The 22,766-nt window shown below is 36.1% G+C and overlaps 1 protein-coding gene across 2 annotated transcripts in view; it reads left to right on the top strand.

Annotated features, from left to right (window-relative positions):
- The window catches only part of PRTFDC1 (phosphoribosyl transferase domain containing 1), a 42,055-nt gene that overhangs the window by 3,616 nt on the left and 15,673 nt on the right, over positions 1–22,766 (top strand). For both annotated transcript variants that reach the window (XM_056483283.1, XM_056483282.1), the window contains exons 2-4: positions 7–113; positions 2,058–2,241; positions 18,473–18,538. In XM_056483283.1, the coding sequence (XP_056339258.1) occupies positions 7–113; positions 2,058–2,241; positions 18,473–18,538 (357 nt within the window). The remainder of the gene's footprint in view (positions 1–6; positions 114–2,057; positions 2,242–18,472; positions 18,539–22,766) is intronic.

The raw sequence follows: 22,766 nt of genomic DNA, 5'->3' as shown, positions 1-22,766 counted from the left end.
ATTCAGATTTCAGACAATTGGCCTGGATACAGTCTGGATTTGTTCACTTATCCTCAGCACTACTATGGAGACCTGGAATACGTGCTCATTCCTCATGGCATTATTGTTGACAGGTACATGTAGCTTAAATGTTACTAAAATTGTTTGGTCAGTAGTATTATTCTTTTTTATGAGGGCTGTCATCCATATACAGTCTGTGTATAATCTTAGACCTAAAATATTATAAGGTAAAAACTTGGATATTTTTATTTAGAAATTTAAATTAGTACATTTTTGTCTGTGCTGGAGTTCGTACACTTTTAACATACAAAGTAGTCTTTGGAATTCCAGGAAATTTCAGCTGCAAAAAATCTGAGGAACAAATAAAAAATGAAGATTCATCAAAGAAATGTTTCCTAATGAGAGGTTTTCCCCATTCTCAGAACTGATAAAAGATGATAAAAGACTATTTTATTAGTCTTCAGTAAAGTAAGTGATTGTCTTACAACAGCAAAAGGAATTACATAATTCAGATCAAATGAGATGATCTAATATTTCTAATATCTTCTATTTCTCATATTAAAAATATACTAATTATTGCTATATGGAATTTACTAGAGCATTAAAAATAAAAGACATGGAAATGAAGCAACAGCTGCTTCTCATACTTAGTATATTAACTTCAGTCTAGAGCTTATTCTTCTCTGCTCCATGCACAGATTTCACTAAAGTTCAATTAATGTACTTAATGTAGAGGCAAATTGATTTCTCTATTAGAGTTACTAGAAAAAAAAGAAAACAGCCAAACCTAAAAAATGTAACAATAAAAGACATGGTATAAATTATAGGATTATTTAATAAATTGTATCTTGTCTACAAGCCCACTCTCATTAAAACTACTAAACTAATTCAGAGAGCTGGTGAAGAATTTTCCAGTGTAAGTATTTACAGAATATAATTCACTGAGCTGTTTTTCCTCAAAACATCAAATGACACTGTTAAGTTTTCTGTTGATACTGCATTACATCTAGAAATGACTCAGTACCCTATTGTAGGTCTAGAAATGCTGTTTATAAAGTTAATCTTTATTATTTACACTTATTATTAAGATTAATATTTTTTTATCTTTATCTTGACAATGTATGCAGCTTTGCATGGCAGGAATGTGTATCTTTGGTTTCCAATCATCTACCAGATTGTGTTTGCAATGCAGAATTGTCAAATTGGTTGGGGATCCCACAGTTCCAGGTTCATTGGAGCATTCTCTTGATTATTTGCCTGTGTGACCTTGAACAAGTCACTGAAGCTCTTTGCACTCTTCATTTCTGCTGGATAAAACAGTGAGCTGTACAGAATAGTGATAATATACACTTTTTGTAAGCTTTTCACTGATGCTCTATTTCTTTCTAGTTTTTTTGTATATTTTTATTTAAACTGTAGGGGTAGTATTTTCCAAATCCAATAGCATGACATTTTCAAATATTCTTCCCTATCTTTCATTTAATTTGTTGTTCTTCTGCAGTAAGTTAGGAGTTTGTACAGGTATATTTTATACTGATAGTGCCTATGAGGTAAAATGGAAGGCTAGCTCACATTCTTTTCTCTGAAATCTCTGACATATTTATGAGCCCAAAATATGCTGAGATTTGTAGGTTGTGTTTGTATAGCTGGGGAATTTATGCTTTTAAGGTTAACCAGGTTCAAGTGCTTTGCATCTTGCATCCATCACACTGTATCTGCCATCTGTGAGCTGGATCCAAACCCAGTCAAGCATTGGAATGGACTGTCCTGGAAGGTGGTAGAGTCACCCACCATTCCTGGAGATGCTCAGCAGATGACTGGACCTGGCACTTACTGTTATGGTCTAGCTGACGTTGTAGTCATCAGTCAAAGGGTGAACTCAATGATCTTGAAGGTCTTTTCCAACCTAAATCACTCTGTGATTCTGTGAAGTCAGGATACTTTAGCAATGCCAGCCAAGCTTTATACTCACCGTGGTGTTTGTAAAGTGTACCATGAGCTTAGAGGATCTGCATCTAAAGTTGTTTCATCCCAATTTTTTTTTTTTTTTTGCCCAGGACAGAACGACTGGCAAAAGATATTGTGCAAGACATTGGAGACAATGATATCGTGGTTCTCTGTGTCCTCAAAGGTGGCTACAAGTTCTGTGCTGATCTTGTGGAGCACATTAAAAATCTTAGCAGAAATTCAGAAAGGTTCATCTCCATGAAAGTTGATTTTGTTAGACTGAAAAGTTACCACGTAAGTCAACAACTGATTTATGCAGATTCTGGTTGAGTGTCATAATAAATAGTTGACTTTTCCTTGTGAGATCTCCACCTCCAAATGTGTGAAAAATATTTTTGTTTGAACAACCTGTGAGGTTTTCTTAAAAACTCATATCCCTTATACTTTGTAGATAGTGTAAATAATGATATGAAGCATCCTTGAGGTCTGTTATTTTATTTAGTCTGTCTTTTACTTCTGGACAGAGAAGTGTTCAAATTTCATTCATGCAAAATGTCAGCATCTTATTAGTTCTCAACATCCTCAGTTCTGTCAAGTTAATTTCATGTTACTGCATTTCCCACCCCCGCATGGTTTGGCATATCTGCAAGGTGGTAAATCTATGTCTTCTTCTAAATGTTTAATGCTAAGTAAATGAAATGCTTTCATCTTCATAGCATACAGTTTACATAGTAGCAAAATATACCACTGGATGATTATAGTGTTCTACACGAAAGTGAAACAAGCCATTCAATCAAATCCAGTGTTGAGGTAATCCTGTTATCTTCAGAAGAAATTATTCCATAATAATTCATCTGTGTCACTGAGGATATGAAAGTGAGATGACCAGCATTTTTTAGAATCTCTAACTACAATTTCCTCTTGTAGAAGTTACAAATTTATATTGTACATTGCAGTGCATGTTTCATTGTGAGGGAGCATTTCTATAAGTAAGTTGTAGAAATGTCTGAGGAAATACACTAAATAAATAGAGTGATACTACGGTGTCTTGCAGAAATGCAGCTTGCTATGTCCAGTGGTTCCCACAATAACTCTACATCCTTTCCACAGTTTTTTGGCTGGCATTTTCTTGTGACCCCAGTGACTATAAACTTTTCTTAACTTTCACAGATCTGGTCTGACTTCTTTTCAGTGTGGGAAGAAAAGTGAATGAGAGCCTTTTATAGCCATGTGGTTAGGTCCTGAGACTTCTGTTTCAAGAATTAGTTAGTTCTATGAAGCACGTGTGAAATACTAATATTAAAATTTTCTAGATATTCAGCAGTATTACATAATTAATAAATTATAATGTTTGTCTCACATAATAGCACATAGAAATTTTGCTCTTTTTTTTTTTCTTGCATAGTTACAATAGCACTTCAGTAACACTGCTGAGCAAATAGTGGAATTACCTAAATTGGTTTTAATTTTGCATCTGACGTATAGGTAATGCACGTGCTTTTCCTACAGTTATCTCTTATCCAGTATGAAGACATCCTGGTTTTAAAATTTCTTGCCTTGGGGTCAAATCTTATTAGCCATACTAACCCATAACTGCAAACGTGTGGAAATTTTCACACCTTTAGCTTAGGAAATAATGTAAAAGCATGTTATATCAAGCTGAAACAGCACTAAGAATTTTAATATGCAAGGGTGCAATTACCAGTACTAAGTCCGAGATGATCTTAGCATTTTTGGCTATGCATATTTTGGGTCCTAGCCTCGTGCTGTATCAGAAAGGTAGCACCTTCCCAAGAACTAGTGGCTGCATCTTCTTTTTTGAAAATATATTCTTTTTTCTTATATGTACTTCCAAACAGGTGTCATGTATTTAGAGGCTGAAGCTGTCCTTGATTTAGTGTTGGATCAGTGCTTGATACCTTGGTCTTGAGAAGCTGAATGACACTGCAGTAAAAATTTGAAATTTGAATTGGTCTCAGATCACTTGAGGAACTCTCTGTACCTAGTCTGAGTGACTCTTTATCCCAGCCAAATCTCCATGTTAGTTTATTCTGTAATAACATATCTTTCTCAGTGTTTTGCACGTTAATCAGAGGCAACAATTACAGCTTCAGAGATAAGACTCTACTTAAAATCTTGGAGCATCACCAGTTCCACTCCTTTGATTTCCTCTGTGTTTTCTGTTCCACTTACTACTAAAACTTATTGCTGCTCTCTTTTTTAATCCCTTTTTCATTTTACAGACACCATTCTTCTCACATTATTTGTCCTGCTTCCTTTTACTAACTGTTCTCTCTTTTTCTCCTGAAGGGAGTCCTGCTGCTCTCAATATGCTTCCTTCAGCCATGTCTCCCTTCCCCCCCTCCAGCTGTTTAAATCCAGCAACTAATTTCAGCTCAAACTCATGGGATTTTTGTATTGTCTCGTTCCAGCCTCAATATTGAAAGGTTAGTTGATTTTTAGGGGTTGTAATTCAAAGTGGGATTTCTTGGTTTAATAGGATTGCAAAAATGGGCTGTAACTGGGGCCCAGAGTCAGATCTTGGCATCAGTGGAAGTACCCCTTTATTACCCAGTATCAGTAGAAGATGTACTTTGCTGTTTGGCATACAGCACTGATTACAGGAAAAGGAGATTGCAAATATGACCAGTTTTATATGGCTCTTTGTTTTTCAATCCTGTCATAATATTACAGAGTTTAGACTTTTGAATTTATACTTAATTAGTATGTTAGGGTTTGCTTTCATATTAAGTAGCTGAAAACTCTGCATGTATCTTCTTTGTTAGATTTTTTCATGCAAATGAATTGATTTAAAAAAAAAAAAAAAGCATAGTACATTTAGATTCTCTGGATATTATTGAGACAAATGGCTACTTGTACTGCCATAATCAGGATGGTTTTATGTGGTTTGCACAATACTGTCCTATGTGCCTGAACATTTTTACATTTATTTGAGAAACTTTTTTGTATTTTACAAAGGGCAGATTAAAAGAAAGCACCAAGATGGGAGTTAGAAAATATGATTTCAGGAGTAAAGAGATAGGAAGCATCAGGTAGAGTTAAGAATAAGAGTCAGGAAGTAGTTGGAGAGGAAAATCAAATCAATTTTACAGATGGAAATCTGAATGGAAAGCAGCAGCTCTGAATTTTAAGAGTCATAGAGAACATACACTTTTTTGAATGAACTCAAGAGTAGCAAGGCAAGAAGTATAGTGGGTAGAGCAAGAAGCACTATAATAGTGTGAAATATGTGAAATATGATGAATATATAGAAAGATGCACGCCAAGTTTTATGGGAAAACACTGTCTTCTGGAAACATTGACATGAGAACTGATAGAATTTGGCAGCTTCTTAGATATTAGGCTCTAAGATACTGGATTTTAGTATAAGTCAGGAGCAGTGGAATTGACTGCAGAGATTTTTGAATATAAAACTGGATGAATAAAATTTACTATATTCAGTTTTTATCACATTGTTTTTCCGACTGATTGTTCCTCCATGGGGAATCAGAGTTTTGAAGTTGAGAATGGGTGAGGGTTTCATATTGAAAGGTGAATTCAAAATTATTTACAGAAGCATGGTATGTTGAAGTCAAAGATGAAAAGTAATGGTGGAAGAAGTTGAGTTGGGGAATGTCATCTAAGGAGAATGTGACTCTAGCAGGAGAGATGGTGGATCCAGAAATTCCATAATGCATTTGCGATATTGATAACTTTAGGAGATTAAAGGGCTTTTTGATTAGGAAGAATCCAGAGAGAAGTACATCAAAGAAATTAGGAAGATGTTTTACTAGGGTGTTTTGAATTAAATTATGGGACTAGACAAGAAAGAATGTTTGAGGATGAACCAAAAGAGAATGAACAAAAAAATAGAAGGATGTGTATGTCGTGAAGAGAAGGGCTGAATTGGATATGTTTTAGAAAAAACACATACTATAAGAAGTGTAGCAGAAGAGTAGACTGTTCATAAACAATAATTAGAGCTTCTCTTTGTTCAGTGTGGAAGAGATAATTTAGGACAAGCTGAAAAGGTAAAGGTTAAATTACAGCTTCAGTCAGAAGATGTTCTGGCTTAGCAAGTTTAATCTGCAACTAAGAGATGCAGCAATATCACCTAATCCTGTTCCATGGCTGTGCCAAGTGTGACCTTTAAGTCAAACCTCAATTATTAAATGGAATTGAAAAAATTAAGAAGTAGAGGAAGTATGCAGACTTTCTTGAGAAGTTCTCAGCAGCCTCTCAATAGAAAAGAAGGTAAATGCATGTGAATTAAGACTTCTTTAGTGAATAGATGATGAAAGCTAAAAAGAGAAGGAACCCTGATAAGAGTAATCATTGAAACAGGCAGTGGGGACTGATGGAAGAGAGAAACACCACACATTTTTATTAGGCAGACCGGTGTGCTTTCTACATGCATTGCTACCTGTTCTTGTAAAATCTTTAGTATTCCCATATGGTTATCCATAAATATCTATCTAATTCTCTTAATTACTATATTTTATAAAATAGATATGATAGTAAAGTTCACATCTTGGGCAAGGAGAAGTGAATCTTGGTGGCATAACCTTTTTTCGCTGAAAACCACAGAGAGGTAAACTAGGAATGAGATTGTTACTTTTCCTTAAGTCTTTCATGATTTATTTGGTTTTATGTGTGGATTCAAGTGGCAGAAGAGCAGCCACCTCTGCTATTTTGAAATCACATTGTTTTAACAAACTGTGTTATTTTTAATAACTTTGGGACCCCACCTGATGTACTGTATCCAACTCTGGAGTCCCCTGTACAGCAAAAAGGAGGATCTGTTGGAGTGGGTCTGGAGGAGGGTACATACGTGATCACAGGTCTGGAACACTTCTCCTAGGAAAACAGACTGATTCAAGTTGGGGTTCTTCAGCCTGGAGAAGGCTTTGGGGAGACCTTAGAGCAGATGGCCAGTACCTGAAAGGGGCCTACAAGAAAGGTGAAGAGGGGCATTTACAAGGCCATGGAATGATAGGACAAGGGGAAATGCCTTTAAATTAAAAGACTAGATAGTAGGGAGACTTTTTTTTATTATGAAGTTGGTGAGGCGCTGGAGCACGTTGCCCAGTTTGATGCTCCAAATGTGAATGAACTTCAGAGGAAACTTCCAGAGGATTATGTAGATTTGATCAATTTATGTAATTCTTTCAAATGAATACATTATTTATGGTTTCCAGAACATAACTAATAAAAAAATGTGAAGATGTGACTGCTGAATTGTAATCCATTCACAATGGTTGCATTGAATTCTGTTCATAAACAAATCCATTGATATGATCTGTTTCCTCTTCAGCCTCCAGTTGTTTGAAACATACTTACAACTGTTGGTTATTAGTCTTGGCATAAACAGGACTGCAAGAATCTGAAAACAAGCAACAAAACAAGCCCTGTTTGTAGAAATCGGAATGTTTTTGCTGTATGAAGCCATCTCAGTAAATAGTTTTGCTAAATCACTCTAGCAGGAGTAAGGAAACACAGAGGGATTTTATGAGTGAGTTGAAAGCTTGGTAAATGGAGTAAAATAATTTTCTTTTTCTGCCATGCAGGTTTCCTTCTCATACACCAAGTGAGTGTACTTAATTCCTAAAAGACTCAACAGCATGAAGCATCAGACTATAATCAGAGTGATATAAAATATACAGTCCTACTTTTCATAATAACCTGTTCTTATTCAGTATAATTTTACTGTGTGTGACTTGGCTTTTTAAGATCACTATGAACTTTGATTTAAAAGTAGTGTGTTGAAATCCTGACCCTGAGAAGGCAACTAACCTCAAAATGGTTCTATTAATTTAACAACACAGAAGAAACAACTGTCATGCTTGCATTTAGTGATTCATGTCTATACCCAGACTCTACACCAGTGTTACAATGATTGTTTATCTCCATTGCTGTGTCACACAGTTAAACACAACTTATGATCTCCTCAGAATGTACATGCTGAGATGAAAGAGAATTCACATTAGTTTTTGTATTTACAGGTTTTCTTTTGGGCAGGTTGTGTGTTCCCTTTATCTTGCTTCATGTACACAGTTTAGCTGATGACTGCATCATCGTATTGATGCTGAGTAGCCATGGAAGTATTACAGATTGGAGCCTTCCTGATAGAATGAATTCCTGTCAACTTTAAAGCCAAGTTCTACCATAATTTCACGGGACTGAACTCCAAATTATCTGTGAATTATACATTTGACATGCGAATAAATAACTTCAGTCTAGGCAAAAATGTAGTTTAATTTGAAAATTAGTGATTTGATTTATTTAATTTGGAGAGAAGTTGTGTGTGTACTAGACATTCAAAAACTGAAACATACTCTTAACCCTTTTCAGATTTATGTCTTCCAGGCACCAGGCAGACAGTGAACAGCTGTACAGAGAATTTTGCAGTATGGTTTAGGTTTAGATGCTAATGGGTTGCAGAAACATGACATAATTTAGCCATAGAAACTACCAGTGTCAAGGATCTAGATCTTAAAGTTATTGCTTTCTGAGAAACACATTCTGTTATTGTAGATGGTGTTGTCAGAGAGATGTCTTATGGGCAAGCTAATGATGAGAGATTTGGGAAGTCTCCTTGAATTGCCAAAGGGATTTTATCTCTGTGCACTTTCTTTGTCTAGTAATAGATAAAATAGCGTTTACACCCCGAAGCAGTAGTATTTTTTTGAGTGAAAGTTCCATGAGATGCTCAGACCTGCTAAAACAAGTGAGTAAAAGGTCTTTCAGTGCTCCAAGACAAAGACACTCCCAAATTTTAAGCAGGCATTGGTGCTCTCCCAAGCTATCTCTTAGCTTAAGTTATTTTCTGAAATTTAGTAAGACCTGAGATGATTGAGAAGGTGATGAACAGGGGAAACAGATCATATTGTTTGTGAATTGAGTGTTTGGAGATACTACAACTCACCTCCAAACTGTGTCCAAATGTTCATTTTTCAAGTGCTAAGACTTGTTTAAAAACGGAATATTTTTCATGAAAGAAACAAAAAACCCACATTAACATGCAGCAGTGTCTCACTGCAAAATACCAGCCTCAGAGACATTCAGACTTTTCAGAGAAATAGCCAAAAATATGTTAGTAGTGGAAGTCATCCCAAAAGCTTATTCTTGCAGCTAGCTGATGAAATTTTAAAAGAAATTCACAAAAATGTCACGAGAAGAATGACAGTCTCTTTGGTTGAATTGTGGGTGGTGTTACAAGAGTAGCAACACAATTCAGGCACTTTGAGAGTAACCTCTCCTGCCAGATTAACCTGTACGTCAGGTACAGTGGCTTGGTGTGGAAACTCAGACACTGGAGGTGGGTTTCTTTTCTGATTGCACTTGCACTGACTGGAACAGTGACCATCTCCAGTCCATTCCTCAGGGACTGCAGTGCCCTCCAGGCAGTCACACTGGCCAGCTCAGCTGCTTCTGAGCACTCCCTAACCTGTTTCAGCCCCGATAACACCAGTGATGAGAGAATTTCTATTTGGACTACTTGAGCTTGCTGGATTAGTTTTTAGCAACCCAGATGCACACATGCATCTCAGTAGCCCCTGCCAGAGGGAGACTTGCAAGCAGCTGGGGACAGCTTGTGAGCAGTAAATTCTTTGGTCAGCATAGTTCTTGCTGGAAAAAAAGTCTGCCCTTAGTCAAGGGACCCACTACCATGTGTGCAAGCCTCAGCCTCACCCTCTGCTTTACCTTAGAGATGCTCCTCAAAGGTATCAGGAGGAGTGTGGTTATTTCAACTCTAGTTATTTTTGTCTATCAGCCTAGTTTTCATAGTGTCCTAAGATAATCTGTAGAAGGCCATACTGTATGAAATAAAATGAGAACTTAAAATTGTCAGGGTCTTGAAACTTCTTAGGTCTGGTGGCAGATGCGCTCCTTTCACCTACATGGCATCCATAGCTTCCATTTAACGTGGTGGCAGAGTTGTGAGATGTGAGAGCTTTAATTCATTTCTTGCTCAAAGAAAGTGTTTTATTTAAAATGAAACAGTTTTATTATGTGCTTAGGGGCTTGGGATGCTGCTTCTAATCTAAGTAGGTGTTAATTTGTGGGCAGAGTTCAGGAAAGGTCATAGTAAGTCTATCGTACAGTCAGTTTATCAAGTTTATCTCTAATGTAAAACTTACTTACAGAGGATGATCTTTGTAACTGTATGCATCAGATAACACACCTACACATCACTTGAATATGTTAGCACCATCTGAAATCTTAGTGATTTTTGAAAGTATGAGTAAGTGTTTCAGTGACTCACATATGAAAGATTTTGGGGAACCAAACAACTCCGCCAAGGAAGAACTGAGTAGGAAGCAGCCTGATTGCCATGGGGACAGAACTAGAGCAGATGTGGCAGTGAAGGCAGAGTGATTCTGAGCTGTCCTAGAGCTTTTTTGAAATATCAGATATTGTTTTAAAGCATTTATGAAGCTTATTGAAGCAAGTAATGGCATAATTTGTTTAGATACTTTTTGTTTTTATCTATGGTTTCCAGCTTAGGTATGAAGCTTACCTTCTCTTATACTGATGTATAGTTTTTAGCTTTGGATTTTTTTTTTTTAATTAAAAAAAAATAGGTTTTCTATACTGTGGGCTAATACTGTGTTCTTCTGGATTTCAGATCTAATGCAAATCCATAGAGGTATTTTCTAATATTTTTTTAAAAATTTATCTCCTAAGGGTCACGTTTTTATTACAAGCTTTAGCATTTTCTTTTGAAAAATGTCTTCTAATTTGAAATAAATGTCTTGGATTACAGTATATTGCATAGGGTACAGATACTATGTATAAATGGAGTTTAAGATCTGAAGTTCCTTTTTCTTAAGTTTTTTTTATATGAGGTTTTTTTTTGTGAGCTTAAATCTTTGGTGTTTTTAAGCAATCCATGTTCCTGGAATATCTTAATATAAGACTGTAGTTGTTTTTGAAACTGGCTGCTTTTAGAGTGGATTCAGAGCATCAAAGGATTCTATTAGAAGCATCCAATTTCATATTTTCAAAGAATTAGATTCCCCTGGATACAGTATTTGTTGTAAAGCAGTGATTTCTTATGAAGCCTAAAATATTGAAGTTTAGTTTTAGGAAAATGTTTTTGTTTCATATTCTGCCAAAAATACACCAAACTGCTACTAAGTTATGGCATTTGCAGCAATACTATATGTCATCCTGCTTCATGGATTTGACAATGACAACAAGATAGGCTCTTACATGTAAGATAGGTCCAGAATTTAATTTAATCCTGTTGTAAAACTAAGATCTGGTGAGTTTGAAAATACCGTGACATGTTTATGCATTGGAAAAACATCACATTACTTGTACACTGCATTACTACACTAGTAGTACCATTTAATATGTGAGTTTTTCATATTAAGGTCTGAAATGAGGCAAAATTAATTAAAAGAAGCTGGAGGGTTCTAATTTTTCTTGAGGAATTCGATGACTCCCTTTTACTGGCATCTTAACAGATCATAACATGTATAGTGTTTGTGCAGTGTCACACCCCAGCAGGCCTGTAAGGTGTAGACCAAAAGGGTTAGTCTCAAGGAATATGTCAATAATGGGAACACCTCTGTACTTGCAGTGCTGATCTGTGTGACAGACACAAAATTCTTTTCTCTCCTCATTTGATAGATAGAAGTTAAAATATTTAAATGAAGATGGGATACTATAACTGTACAAGAAAATTTATAAAGAATATGTGTGCTGTTAGAAGTTTCCAAGTTGTCATTAGCCAAGGGACTAAATCAGTGCTACTGAGTTGTGAGAGTCAATGATAAACTAAGTTCCAGATTGCTGGAAGGGACTTAGCATTTGAGATTTTTATCAAACTCATCTTCTGTGAATTTTCTTACATCTATTTATCTGTTTTCTCAGCCTGGGGCTATTTGACAAAGTTCAAGATTCTTCTATCTCTGTTTTATCACCAGATTATATGAACGAATGATAAGGGTCAGAAGGTTAGCGTTTTGTGCTTATTCCTAGAGAAAGCTGTTTTTTCCCATGCTTGCAGAATCGCTAAGTGGACAGGGTTTTTAGTACAGAGCTACAAACTCCCTATATGCGTTTTCACAATGTTAATTTACTTTTGATCATTAATTTACAACACAGTTTAAAAAATCATACATGTGGATCTAGTAATGTCCGAGCTAGCAGACTAAGATCCTCTGTTGAAGCTGAGAAACGTAACTTCTGCTTCCACTGCTGTAATCTTCATGCACTAAATGCTAAACAATAATTGGGAAAAGACAGATACTCCAGTTATTGTGGACTTGAATCCAAACAGACATTTTCCTAACCAAGTCTGGTATAGTTTGCCATAGCATGATTGATGACCTTAATGACTTTTGCATTACCATAGCAGGAGGAAAATTTTCCATACACTCTTTGGCTAATGGAACTGAGGAGGAAAAGCATTGCAAGTCTGGTATTCTGGTAGTGTGGGCTGGTATTACATCATTATCCCAAAAGGCAGACACCTTTAGCAATGCCCCCTGGCAGCCCTAAAGGAGTACATGAGTAGGACTATGGCAGTTGTGGAGGCTGTGCTTCCTAATTTTTTCTTTTACCTGCAAAATTTATTTGCTTCCCATCTCTGGAGAAAAATTATGTGATCTGAACCTTACCTTACATGACTGAAGAGCCCTGTGAAATTGTTAATACCTTTTCTCATCTTGGAACATATACAGATTTAATTTCTGTATTTTAAATATTATGTTACAGAATAAAAATAAGCTAGAGTTCAAGGAAATGTCAGACTATAGTATGTGAAAACTAACCTGAGTTTTGAGGATTTATTCTGTTTCTGATATACATACAAGTCAAAACCTTTGTTATCATATGTTCTTGATTTCAATTCTTGCTGATCTTTTTAAGTGTTCGGGTGCTGTTTCTGCCATATGGTGATATGTAGTGCTGCAATCTTACTGCCTCATCCTTAAACAAAAGAACCCATTCAACCAATGCTAAGCAAGTTTATGAAATTTAATTGCTAAATCAGGAATTTAAAAATTAAATAGTTTATTGTCTGTAATCCTTATTAGCCAAGTTAACTGGATGGAATTCTGCTTTGATTTATTACAATTTGGCCTTTTTTTAAGATACCTTACCTTCCTTGGATTAAATACGGAGAAGGCACGCAGGAGCCCCAGTACATAAAAAATTGCTGAGTATCTGAACAGATGATTACAAGCAATTCCATTTATAAAGTTTAATAATTTACTGCTTCCCAGACTGTTGTTTAAGCTGAATGACCTGCCTTGCTTTTACAGTAGGGTAGAAATATACCCAGGTGTTACCGCAGGTTAGCTGATAAGGAGTACCTTGCTGTCAGTAAGTTCATTGTTCGTCATTCTCTGTCCAAAGCCAACTTCCTTATTGCAAAACTCTGGCCTTCCCTGGAACTGGATAGACTAGCCTGAATTTGAAGCAGTTCCAAACCTGAGTGATAGAGCTTTTAGTTAAGGAATAACAACAAGAAAGAAATGGAATAAAAAAAATAAGTAAATCTTCATATGAGTTATATCGTAGGTCTACCCCTAGAGAAGTAAAATATATCTTATACTGTGGTAACTAGAACTCCGCTAGATAAACACCTACAGCAGTTTCAAATTTGCTATCATCTGTTATCCTGGCAGCAGCAATAAGGCCAATCTCAGTGCAGCTCAGTCAGTGGTATGGTCGGCTCGGGAAGGCAGCTTTAAAGCTTTCAGAGCTGCACAAAGCTGTCAGTGCTTCAGTGCACATGTACCTGTACTTCCCTGAGGAAAGAGGATGTTCTGGCAGTGGGTGTGTGCCAGTTTACTGGATTCCATTCCCACTTGGCTCAGCATTGTTGGAGTGTTTGCAAGGTATTCAAGACACCTCTTAAAATATATCAGTGACCTGGCACTTGACTATTTTGAATGTGGGCGTACCCCAGAGGTTGCAGTCTGGCCTTAGGTATACATTTGATTCTGGGTAAGGGAAGGTAAACTTTCCAGTCTTTACTGGGAAGTGATCTGTATCATTCCCACTTATTTGTACAAGTCTCCAGCTTAACAGTACTTACTAGTTGCCCTTTGAATGTTCCTACTTAAGCCTGGATAGTCCTTCTAGCTGCCTGCCATGAAAACTGACAGCTCATTTTATACACTCTTGAGGTCTTTTGTTCTTAGCTGTTGTTTTTGAGAGAAGAAACCCAGAATTGTATTGATTCAAGTGAATGTTGTTTCTAAGTACAGCTTTTTATATAGTACCCCTCAATTTCTGCTGATTCACTGAGGATATTTCATAGCTTATACTTCATATATCAGTTTGACTATACCTATTACCAAAATAGATTAACAGGTCCTGTAGATGCCATACTGACACTCCCCCAACCAAATTATTCATATTTTGAAGTATTTCTCAGGAGGCAGGTTGCAAAGCAATTTAGTTACATGCTAGGATCCAAGGGACAACTGAATGGTCATTGACTTCTTTTTGGTTAAAACCTTCCTGAAAAACCCAGTTGTAAGAGGTGGAATGATGGTGTGAAGTGAAAGAGCTGTCTTAATGGGAATTTTTAGGTTGGAGGATCTGGTGAATCACCCGAGGGGACAAAAGCAACATAGAACAAGCCTGATGGTCACATTCTTCTTTGTTTTGAGTTTCCCTGATGAATTTTGGGAGAAGAAGGTAAAGAAATTCACGTATGAACTCTGCAGACTGCAGTAATTAGATACGTGATAATGACCTTGTGTCCATATTTAATAATTTAATTATGTATTTAAACTATTCTGTTAAAGCTACTTTTTCTGCCATGATTAAAGAATCTTTGTTTCACTAAGCCCAGTATTAATGTATTCCAGATTCTGTTTCTTCAGAGGAGTAACAGATGTTCACAGTTTGGTGCAATTTTCAGATGAGCAATGCTGTTTATAATGAATTTTCCTGAGACCACCCAACTCATTTCACTTGTAACTTGAACTATGTCCAAGTGTTGATCTCAGGAGATGTAAAAGAGATGTAATAATTCTGTGCCCCACCCAGTTCAAAACACGACTTAGTATAGATGGAATTTAAATATGTATACTTCCAATCTACATAGAAAGCTAAAGTTTTATCTTGTATGCCATGAAAAATGGTGGTGGAAATAACATTCTTGCTTTAATTCAACAAGTATTCCTAGAATTAAATAAAATTATAAAACAAAGATGAACAAGTGAAAAACCACAACCCAATAATTAAAACCAAATAAATTGAGATTTATCCTGGAAAATGCAGATTTATTAAGTGCAGAAAAAAAATAGAAATATAGCTTGGGATGAGGTGTGGGAATGTGACACAGTGCATCACATTTTGTCAGAAACAGCTGCAATAAATTTTGTGCTGCCTTAACCAAAATATAGTGTGGTTTAGAGCTGTCTCTATCCAAGCCAATGTATTTAGTGTCAAATATTTAGAAAAAAAAAGAGCTCATAGTGTTTAGGGATTTTAGAAAATAAGCACTGAGGAACTTTGGGCGACAGAAAGTGAAGCTTCAGTTCATAGTTCTGCATTTATAAGAAATCTCAGACACTCAATTATATCAGTTGGAACAAGTTGCAAAGCAAGAAAGAAGCTCTGAATGACTTGAGACAGTGAAAATTAAAAAAACAGTTCTGAATTGACATTTATTGGTACTGAATGAAGCAGAGTTTTTTTCTTTCCTGACATTCATTTACTTTGTATTTAACATCTAGTGCAGTGTTATTTGGAGATTATAAACTGAGAACTCAGAAAAATGCACGGAGAGGTTCCCATGGCAACCATAGTGTGCAAATTATCTATGTGAACATTATGATCAGGGTGATGTCACATTGTGGTATTGAGCCTTGCTGTTTGGCAGGTACATATTTTACAACATGTGTTAAGTGATAAGTGTACATAGTTATAAATGGAATTAAAATAAGTGATCTGAATTAATTTTTTTTTAGCAAGAGAATTGCTCTCTAGTGTGATGCAAGGAATTTCTTTAAATTTTTTGAAAATACCTTGGCTGGGGGTTCCGAGCTGCATATAGTAAACCCATATAGAAAATGATATGGTTTTTAGGCACTGTGAATACCCAGCCTTGTCCTTTGACAGCCCTTGTTCTCCAGTCAGAACACCAGGATTTTCATAAATGTGTGCAGTTGTGTCCCAACAGCCGATGTGTGAATGCAGAGATTGACAGGATGCTGTGATCCCCCTGCTCTCAATGGCTTTTGTGTTTGCTTAGCTGCTTGCCAGCAATGAAGATGCTATTTCAGCATCTTCCTTTCAGCTGAAGCCAGAAATACCAAATGCAAAGGAAACAGTGCTGCTGAGAATACTGTTGAAAGAGAGAGGGTTTTTTTAGTGAAAAATAAATAAATTCATTAATCATTGCACCTCACTGTTATCTTTTTTCTTTTTTCTCTTTCTCAGCTAGCAGCTTAAGGGCAAACTGCCTCTTCAGTAATTCTTGTGTGCTGGTTGCTAATGAAATTCTACACTTTCTCATTTGGAAATGAAAAAATATTTTGTCAGTGCCTTGGTTACACATGCTGTGGTAGATATTAGAAACAATCTGCTTTTTATAGTCTTATAATAGTCTTGACTTGAATACATGCCTGACTTTTGAAGAGTGACCTGTCTTGCTTTACAACAAAAGATCTGTGCTTTTAAGCCTGAACTTAAAATCTTCCCAATCTCCACTTTTTACTTAGTTTTAAAATAATCTCTGAGGAAATCAGTTTCTTTCTTTGTTGTTGTTTGGGCTTTTTTCCCCCCTGTTTTTCTTTACAAAAATAAAAGAAATATTGAAGCTTATATTAGGAAATGTATGGGATGTAACCTTCATTGCTGCTCTAGCTCTGTTTCCCAGGAAACGGTTTAGAGCAGCATGAAATTTATCTAAAGCTCCCAGATCCGGTGCAGAAAAAGTGAAGGCAGGTCTAAAAACTGTCTTTTAAAGTAATGACTGCAAAGGACCTCTTACAAAACTGTGGGGTGAGAGTTTTGTGGAGTGTAGAGTCTGCATGAAAGCCAGGGAGTCTTTTTGTGGGTCTGCAGAATGCAAATTTGGAGAAATTCTCATCTGGGCAATTCTACAACCTTTGCTTTTACTCAGGAAGTACTGTATTACTCAGGAAGGCTGTATTAATTAGACAATCCATTCCCATGAGGACCATGAGTAGTTCCTTGGAGTTGCCAGATTGCTTGTGTTCAGGTATCTGCAAAGGTGCTTGGAAGTCCCTGAACTTCTGCCACCTGGGCTGTGAGCGTGGGCAGGTGTGGTTCCATCTGCACATCTGACCCTGCCAGTGCTGCCTCTGCTTGTCCTGCTTTGGGAGGGGAAGGACAGCTATAAATCCCTTAGTCCAGTAGATCTTTACCCACAGTGTAAGTCCTGGTGTGCCACTATTTACCGTTGGAAAAACATTTGGCTTGAGAGCGCTGGATTTCTGAAATAAAAGCAGAGAATTGTGTACTGTGTATCTGTCAGTTGTTTGTAATGATGAGGCTTCCTGGTGTCACCAGTAAACCACAGTGTCACGTTGTGGTACTGGTGCTATTATTAAAATTGTACTACTGCTATCTTCCTATGGGTAGGAAGATTAGATTAGCGCATGCATCAATTTGGCAAAAACTCCACATTAACTATAGTTATTTCTGCTATTGCTTTTTCTGGAAAATTCATATAGCCTGGCCATGACTGTGTATTTTTTAATTTGCCACCTTCTTTAAGACCTCTTTTGTTTTGCCTTAAAAGTGGGGCTTCCATATGTCTCCCTTATGTGATCTTTGTGTTCTTCAGATAATGAATTAGAGCTAGAGCTGATTGAGAATTTTCCATCAGGAATTTCAACTAGAAATGTCTGTAGAACAAATACAGAAAAAAAAAGAATTTTTAAAAAAATAAGTTTTTTTAACAGGAAAACCAAAACATACTATTCTGTTGCATTTAGTTCAACCTGATTGGCCATATTTAAGAAATTGACCTTAAGGATTTTATCTTTGAGTCAGTTGAATAAACAAAGCTCTGGCAACTGTATGGCACACTGGAAATGTTTTTGATATTAAGTGATAAATTTTTCAAAACTTTTTTCTCCTGAAAAAAAATGAAGTGCATTCCTCCAAAAAGAGCTGACATATAAGCACATTTAGCCTGTGTTTCCAAAAACTGTTCCAAACCAAGAATGTGCTTACAGGTGTTTGGTCAAGTGTCGAAGATGCTCTTGTCGTCCCATTTTGAAAGGAATAAACATGTTACTCAACCCTTGTAATACTAAGAAATAGCAAGCAAGGGAACACTAGTTTACAAAGAAAGATGCAACTTTTTCTAGTCCAGTAAAGCCTAGAGTTTGATGTTGGCTTAAAAACAAGCAGGATGTGCAGGAAGCTACAGGAGGAAGTGAGAGTGTGGTTTTCTTGTACACCAATACTAACAAGCATTAGAAAATATTCATAACTAAGATTAGATTTTTAAAAAAGGTAACATATTTTTATTTTATGTGGTTATAACCAATTTCAAAGTTATATCTTCTTCTTTCAGAATGATCAGTCTATGCAAGATATGCAGATAATCGGTGGAGATGATCTTTCAAAGCTGACTGGCAAGGTTTGTTCATTTTAAATTTAAGAAAGAAAATAAATTCACTAAAAATACTTGAGAAGAGCTGTATAATTTTTGTCAGATACTAATACTGGAATCAAAGTTATTTATTCTTCTGTATTAAACTGCTGTGATGCCACTGCTTTCAGATTACAGATTCCCAAAAAGGTCAGAATGTAGCCTCTCCATCCTTGTGCAGGATTTCCCAATAGTGATACATGTGCCATCAGTGAGAAAAAATCTGTAATTTGCTGTAATGTTTTCCCTTAGCTTGTTTATATCATGGAGCCTTGTTTTTTCTGCCTTCAGTGGATGCATACAAGCAAACTGCACAGTTGTATATCCCTGTTGAATTCAGCATTTGAGTTTAATGCCATTTTGCTTAGTGCACCAAATTCTGTTGTGGAGCCTTTCACTCAGGGAAACGAATGGGATTTTTTATTTCAGCATCAGGCTGGCTATATGACTGAATCTGCACTAAGCTTGAGCCTTGTGGCAGGGAGAGAGAGTGGTTTGAGGCAGTGAAAAGGCCATTTTCATCCAACCATGGTAATACAAAGCAGTACTTTGAAAGGGAAGGAAGGCTGATTTCATTAGGCAAATGGTCTGTGTGGCAAATGGTCAGAAAGTGGATTCTTTACTTATGCATTAAGGCAACATAATACTTATCTTGTTATTTGTACTGTATGTGCAGTCACTGTTTTATTAGGTGGTTCTAGATAATATCAGTTTCTTCAAAGCACTCATATGGAGCACTAGCAAACTTATTTGCTTTCTTGTACTATAGCACACAAGAAAAAGAAGGGAAAAACTTAACTTTAAATATTTCATTAATATTAAATAGGGTTTGATGCAATTAGAACTGAAATTTTTAAAATGCTGTTATACTCAGAATATTTTAGTGATATGTATGTATTCAATTTACATTTCTAAATACTCCTGCTGGGTGTTGTTTCCAAGTTACCACTATAGCGTTAATTGTATTCTGGGGAAATACTAATTAATTTGCTACTTTCTAATATTCAAGCACTGGAGTTACCTGTTTTTCTGTGATGATTTTGCATATGTTTCTCTACCTTACAGGCAGAACTGGCAGTGCATCTTATTTAACATTTCTCTTTTTGAACATAGTTCAAACACTCTCTAACTTCCAGGCACAGCTCTCCTTCTCTATTTTCCAATCCCAAATTTCCTTGATTAATGGTTGCAGATATTAATATTATTTCCAGACATGATATTTCCAGTATCATTTTAATTCACTGGGCAAAACATTATTTTTTTCAAGACTTTGTGTATTTATCTGTGCCCACGTGTTTAGTCCTGCTCTTACAAAATATTAAGTAAATTGTTTTCTTATAATGAAAATCCTGATATTCTTTTTATCAGGGGCATGGCTCTCCTCTTCCCAGGTATGGAGTGGGACACTACATTTGTCTCTTGGGAGGCTAGGAGATACTTGGGGAGAAGACTGGGCAGCAGCATAGTTTAAGATAGCTGGGCAAGGAGGCCAGGATCTTGGGTAGGTGTGAAGCTGGTTTGGGAATAAATTGCTGCTCAGGAGGGGAGACCAGTGCTGGAAGCTGGGTGTGGAGGCTGAAGCAAGGCAGGAAGGGAGAGCTGGGACTGCCAGAGGAGCAGACTTAAAGGGCCTGTCTGGCATTTGTACGTAGGACTGTCTGTGGCACAGCTGATGTAGGAATAATGAAATAGCATTTTTGTTGTAACATGTGAGAGTAGGGTTCCCTTAAGACTTACTTTACTGTTTGAAAAGCTGGAATGCAAAGCTTAGGCTCAAATGTTCATGCTTACATGTCTAAAGTTGGATATGTGAAGGAGTGGCCTTATGTCCACAGATGCCAACTCCTCCATCTGTTGCTGACTTCAGCAGTTAGTGCAAGTATTCAGCACATTTTACTAATCAGACATTTGTGGGCTGATTTAGAGCCTCCTACAGGCCATGTAAATCTTTTCCTTGGAGTGTTTTTAGTACCTCTCTCTGGCTGCTGCTTTTTAAAACTGCCGGTTCAGTAACCATCCAACGTCACTGAGTGAATTAGTTAAAGACTTACTCAGAGAATTCAACTTCTTTGCTATCAGGCAAGCTGTGTTCTTCTGCCTGCTTGGATTATTTAATAATAAAAGATTGTAATTATATAGAAAAATTAATGTACCAAGTTAAATCCCATTAACTTACTGATCATGGAAGGGTTTTCAAAAGCACATGTATGGGTTTGGAATATAAGTTCCATTAAGTTTCTGTGAAGTTGAAAAGTATCAATAAATGTAAACAGTTTTGAAACTTACAGAGAAAAGATTCTGAAATTTTGATGTTGAACTGCCTTTCATTAAGTAATAATACCTGGAACCTCAACTAGCCTATGATCTTAGTGAAGAACTAAGGCATGTTCATGCTTTGCTGCCTATTGGGAAAACAGATTACTGAGTGAACATGCTGGTATATAATAATGTTGAGGTTTTTTTTCTGAGAAAGCTTAAAGAAAGCAAAAAATCTTAAAAGCTAATTAGAAAAAGGCTGTTAAGGATAATAGGTCTTCAGAGTAATATCTCCTCTGTACTGCTCTACAATATGCTTCAGTTTATAAAATTATAAGCCTGGCAAAAATGTATAATGACCTAAACCATGAAAAAGAGAAGTGTTATGAGAGTTAGCATATAGACTCACATTGCCCAAATTGTTACCTGAAGAAAATCATTTCCCATGTGAAATTATTCTTCTGTGAAGAAGGTCACTGAGGTAAAAACGAAATTTTCCATGGCACAAATCATTAATTAAGGTACTTGAAGAATGAATCCTGATATAGCTTAACACTCTAATGCTTTGTAACCATTTCTATCCAGAAAAAAAGTCATTTAAAAATCTCTCATTTAATCAAATAAGTAGTGAACATAAAGTTTCTCAGTATCTGATTTCATAGTAAAGTAGTTAGTTTTCAATTACTTTAAAGCTGAAATGCTCACTTAGGTAAATTTTATTAAGGTTTGTAAAGGGGAACATATCTTGAAAAGGGGGGTTAATCAATTACTGTTCAGAAATCTGTTTTACAACAGTTGGCAATGAAAATGTGTGAAGATGAGGTGAAAGAACAAACAGTGTAACTCTTGGTATCAACACTGTAACCACACTGTATAATACCATAAAAATTCCTAACATATTTTCAAGTATTTGTGACATTTGAGGAAAGTAAATTTTAAATCATATAGAAACTTCAGTAGGTTCAGCTGTACCAGAGTTGCGAGTAGCACTGCCATTTATTTCTTATATTTGTGTGTATGTGTATTTTATCTGAAGAGCTTTGGAGCTGGTTTTGTAGTTCAAAGTCTCCTATGACAGGAATCATTCTATGTATCACTCCATATGTAAAATATGTCTTGTAACCTTTCAAAAAGCTTTTATACCACTTTGGCTTGTCTTCTTGCAGATCAGATAAAATCATAAATTTAAAGTTTATATATTTTTGCAATTAAATACTTATTGCAGTTATATATTTGATGTCAAACTTAGATCCATATATTACTGTCATTGTCTCTATTTCTATATAGCATAGAAAGTGAACAAAAATAATCATTATTAGTTTTTAAGTTAATAAGTACTTCAAATTAAAACAGAGTAGTTATACAATTAGTACTATACAATTATGGAGCCAGTGAATTTCTAAAATTCTGTCAATGCTTATGTTCTGTATGAATTTCCCTTGTTCATATTCAGTACATGTTGTTGACAGCCAGTGGTTCTGTCATTTTTAGAGAAGTGTAGAAGGTAATAAATAGCCGTCAAGAAAAAAGGGAGTATTTGTGTTTTCTCTGCACTTTGTTGTTAGTTTGAGCACTCCATCCTCACTCTTATGGTCTCCTGAAATGACTGATCAGCACATATGAAAAAGAAGTTTCACTCAGAAGAAGATATCCTCCATGCAGCTCTTCTTAATTTCTTCTGGCAGGATTTGTGCTGTAAAATCTCCAAACTTCCTTTATATGTCTTGCCTAAATCAATTTATCCTCTGTCTACCATTTTCTTGCTCAGTTTGTCATTTGGGAGGATGTTCTAGGAGCATAAAGCATTCTCACTTTCTTCTTTTATGCCTCTCATTTCATTCCTATTTTATTGAACCATTTTCTGTGCATGTCATAGGCTCCAGCAACAGTTCTGAGAGCTGTTTCTCTATCATTCTCCTAAATATTTTAGCATGTCAGTATTTAATAAACCATACATGTG

This window comes from Oenanthe melanoleuca, chromosome 2, assembly GCF_029582105.1.
Source record: "Oenanthe melanoleuca isolate GR-GAL-2019-014 chromosome 2, OMel1.0, whole genome shotgun sequence".
Classification (NCBI taxonomy): Eukaryota; Metazoa; Chordata; class Aves; order Passeriformes; family Muscicapidae; genus Oenanthe; species Oenanthe melanoleuca.
This window is presented reverse-complemented; position numbering and strand designations above follow the sequence as displayed.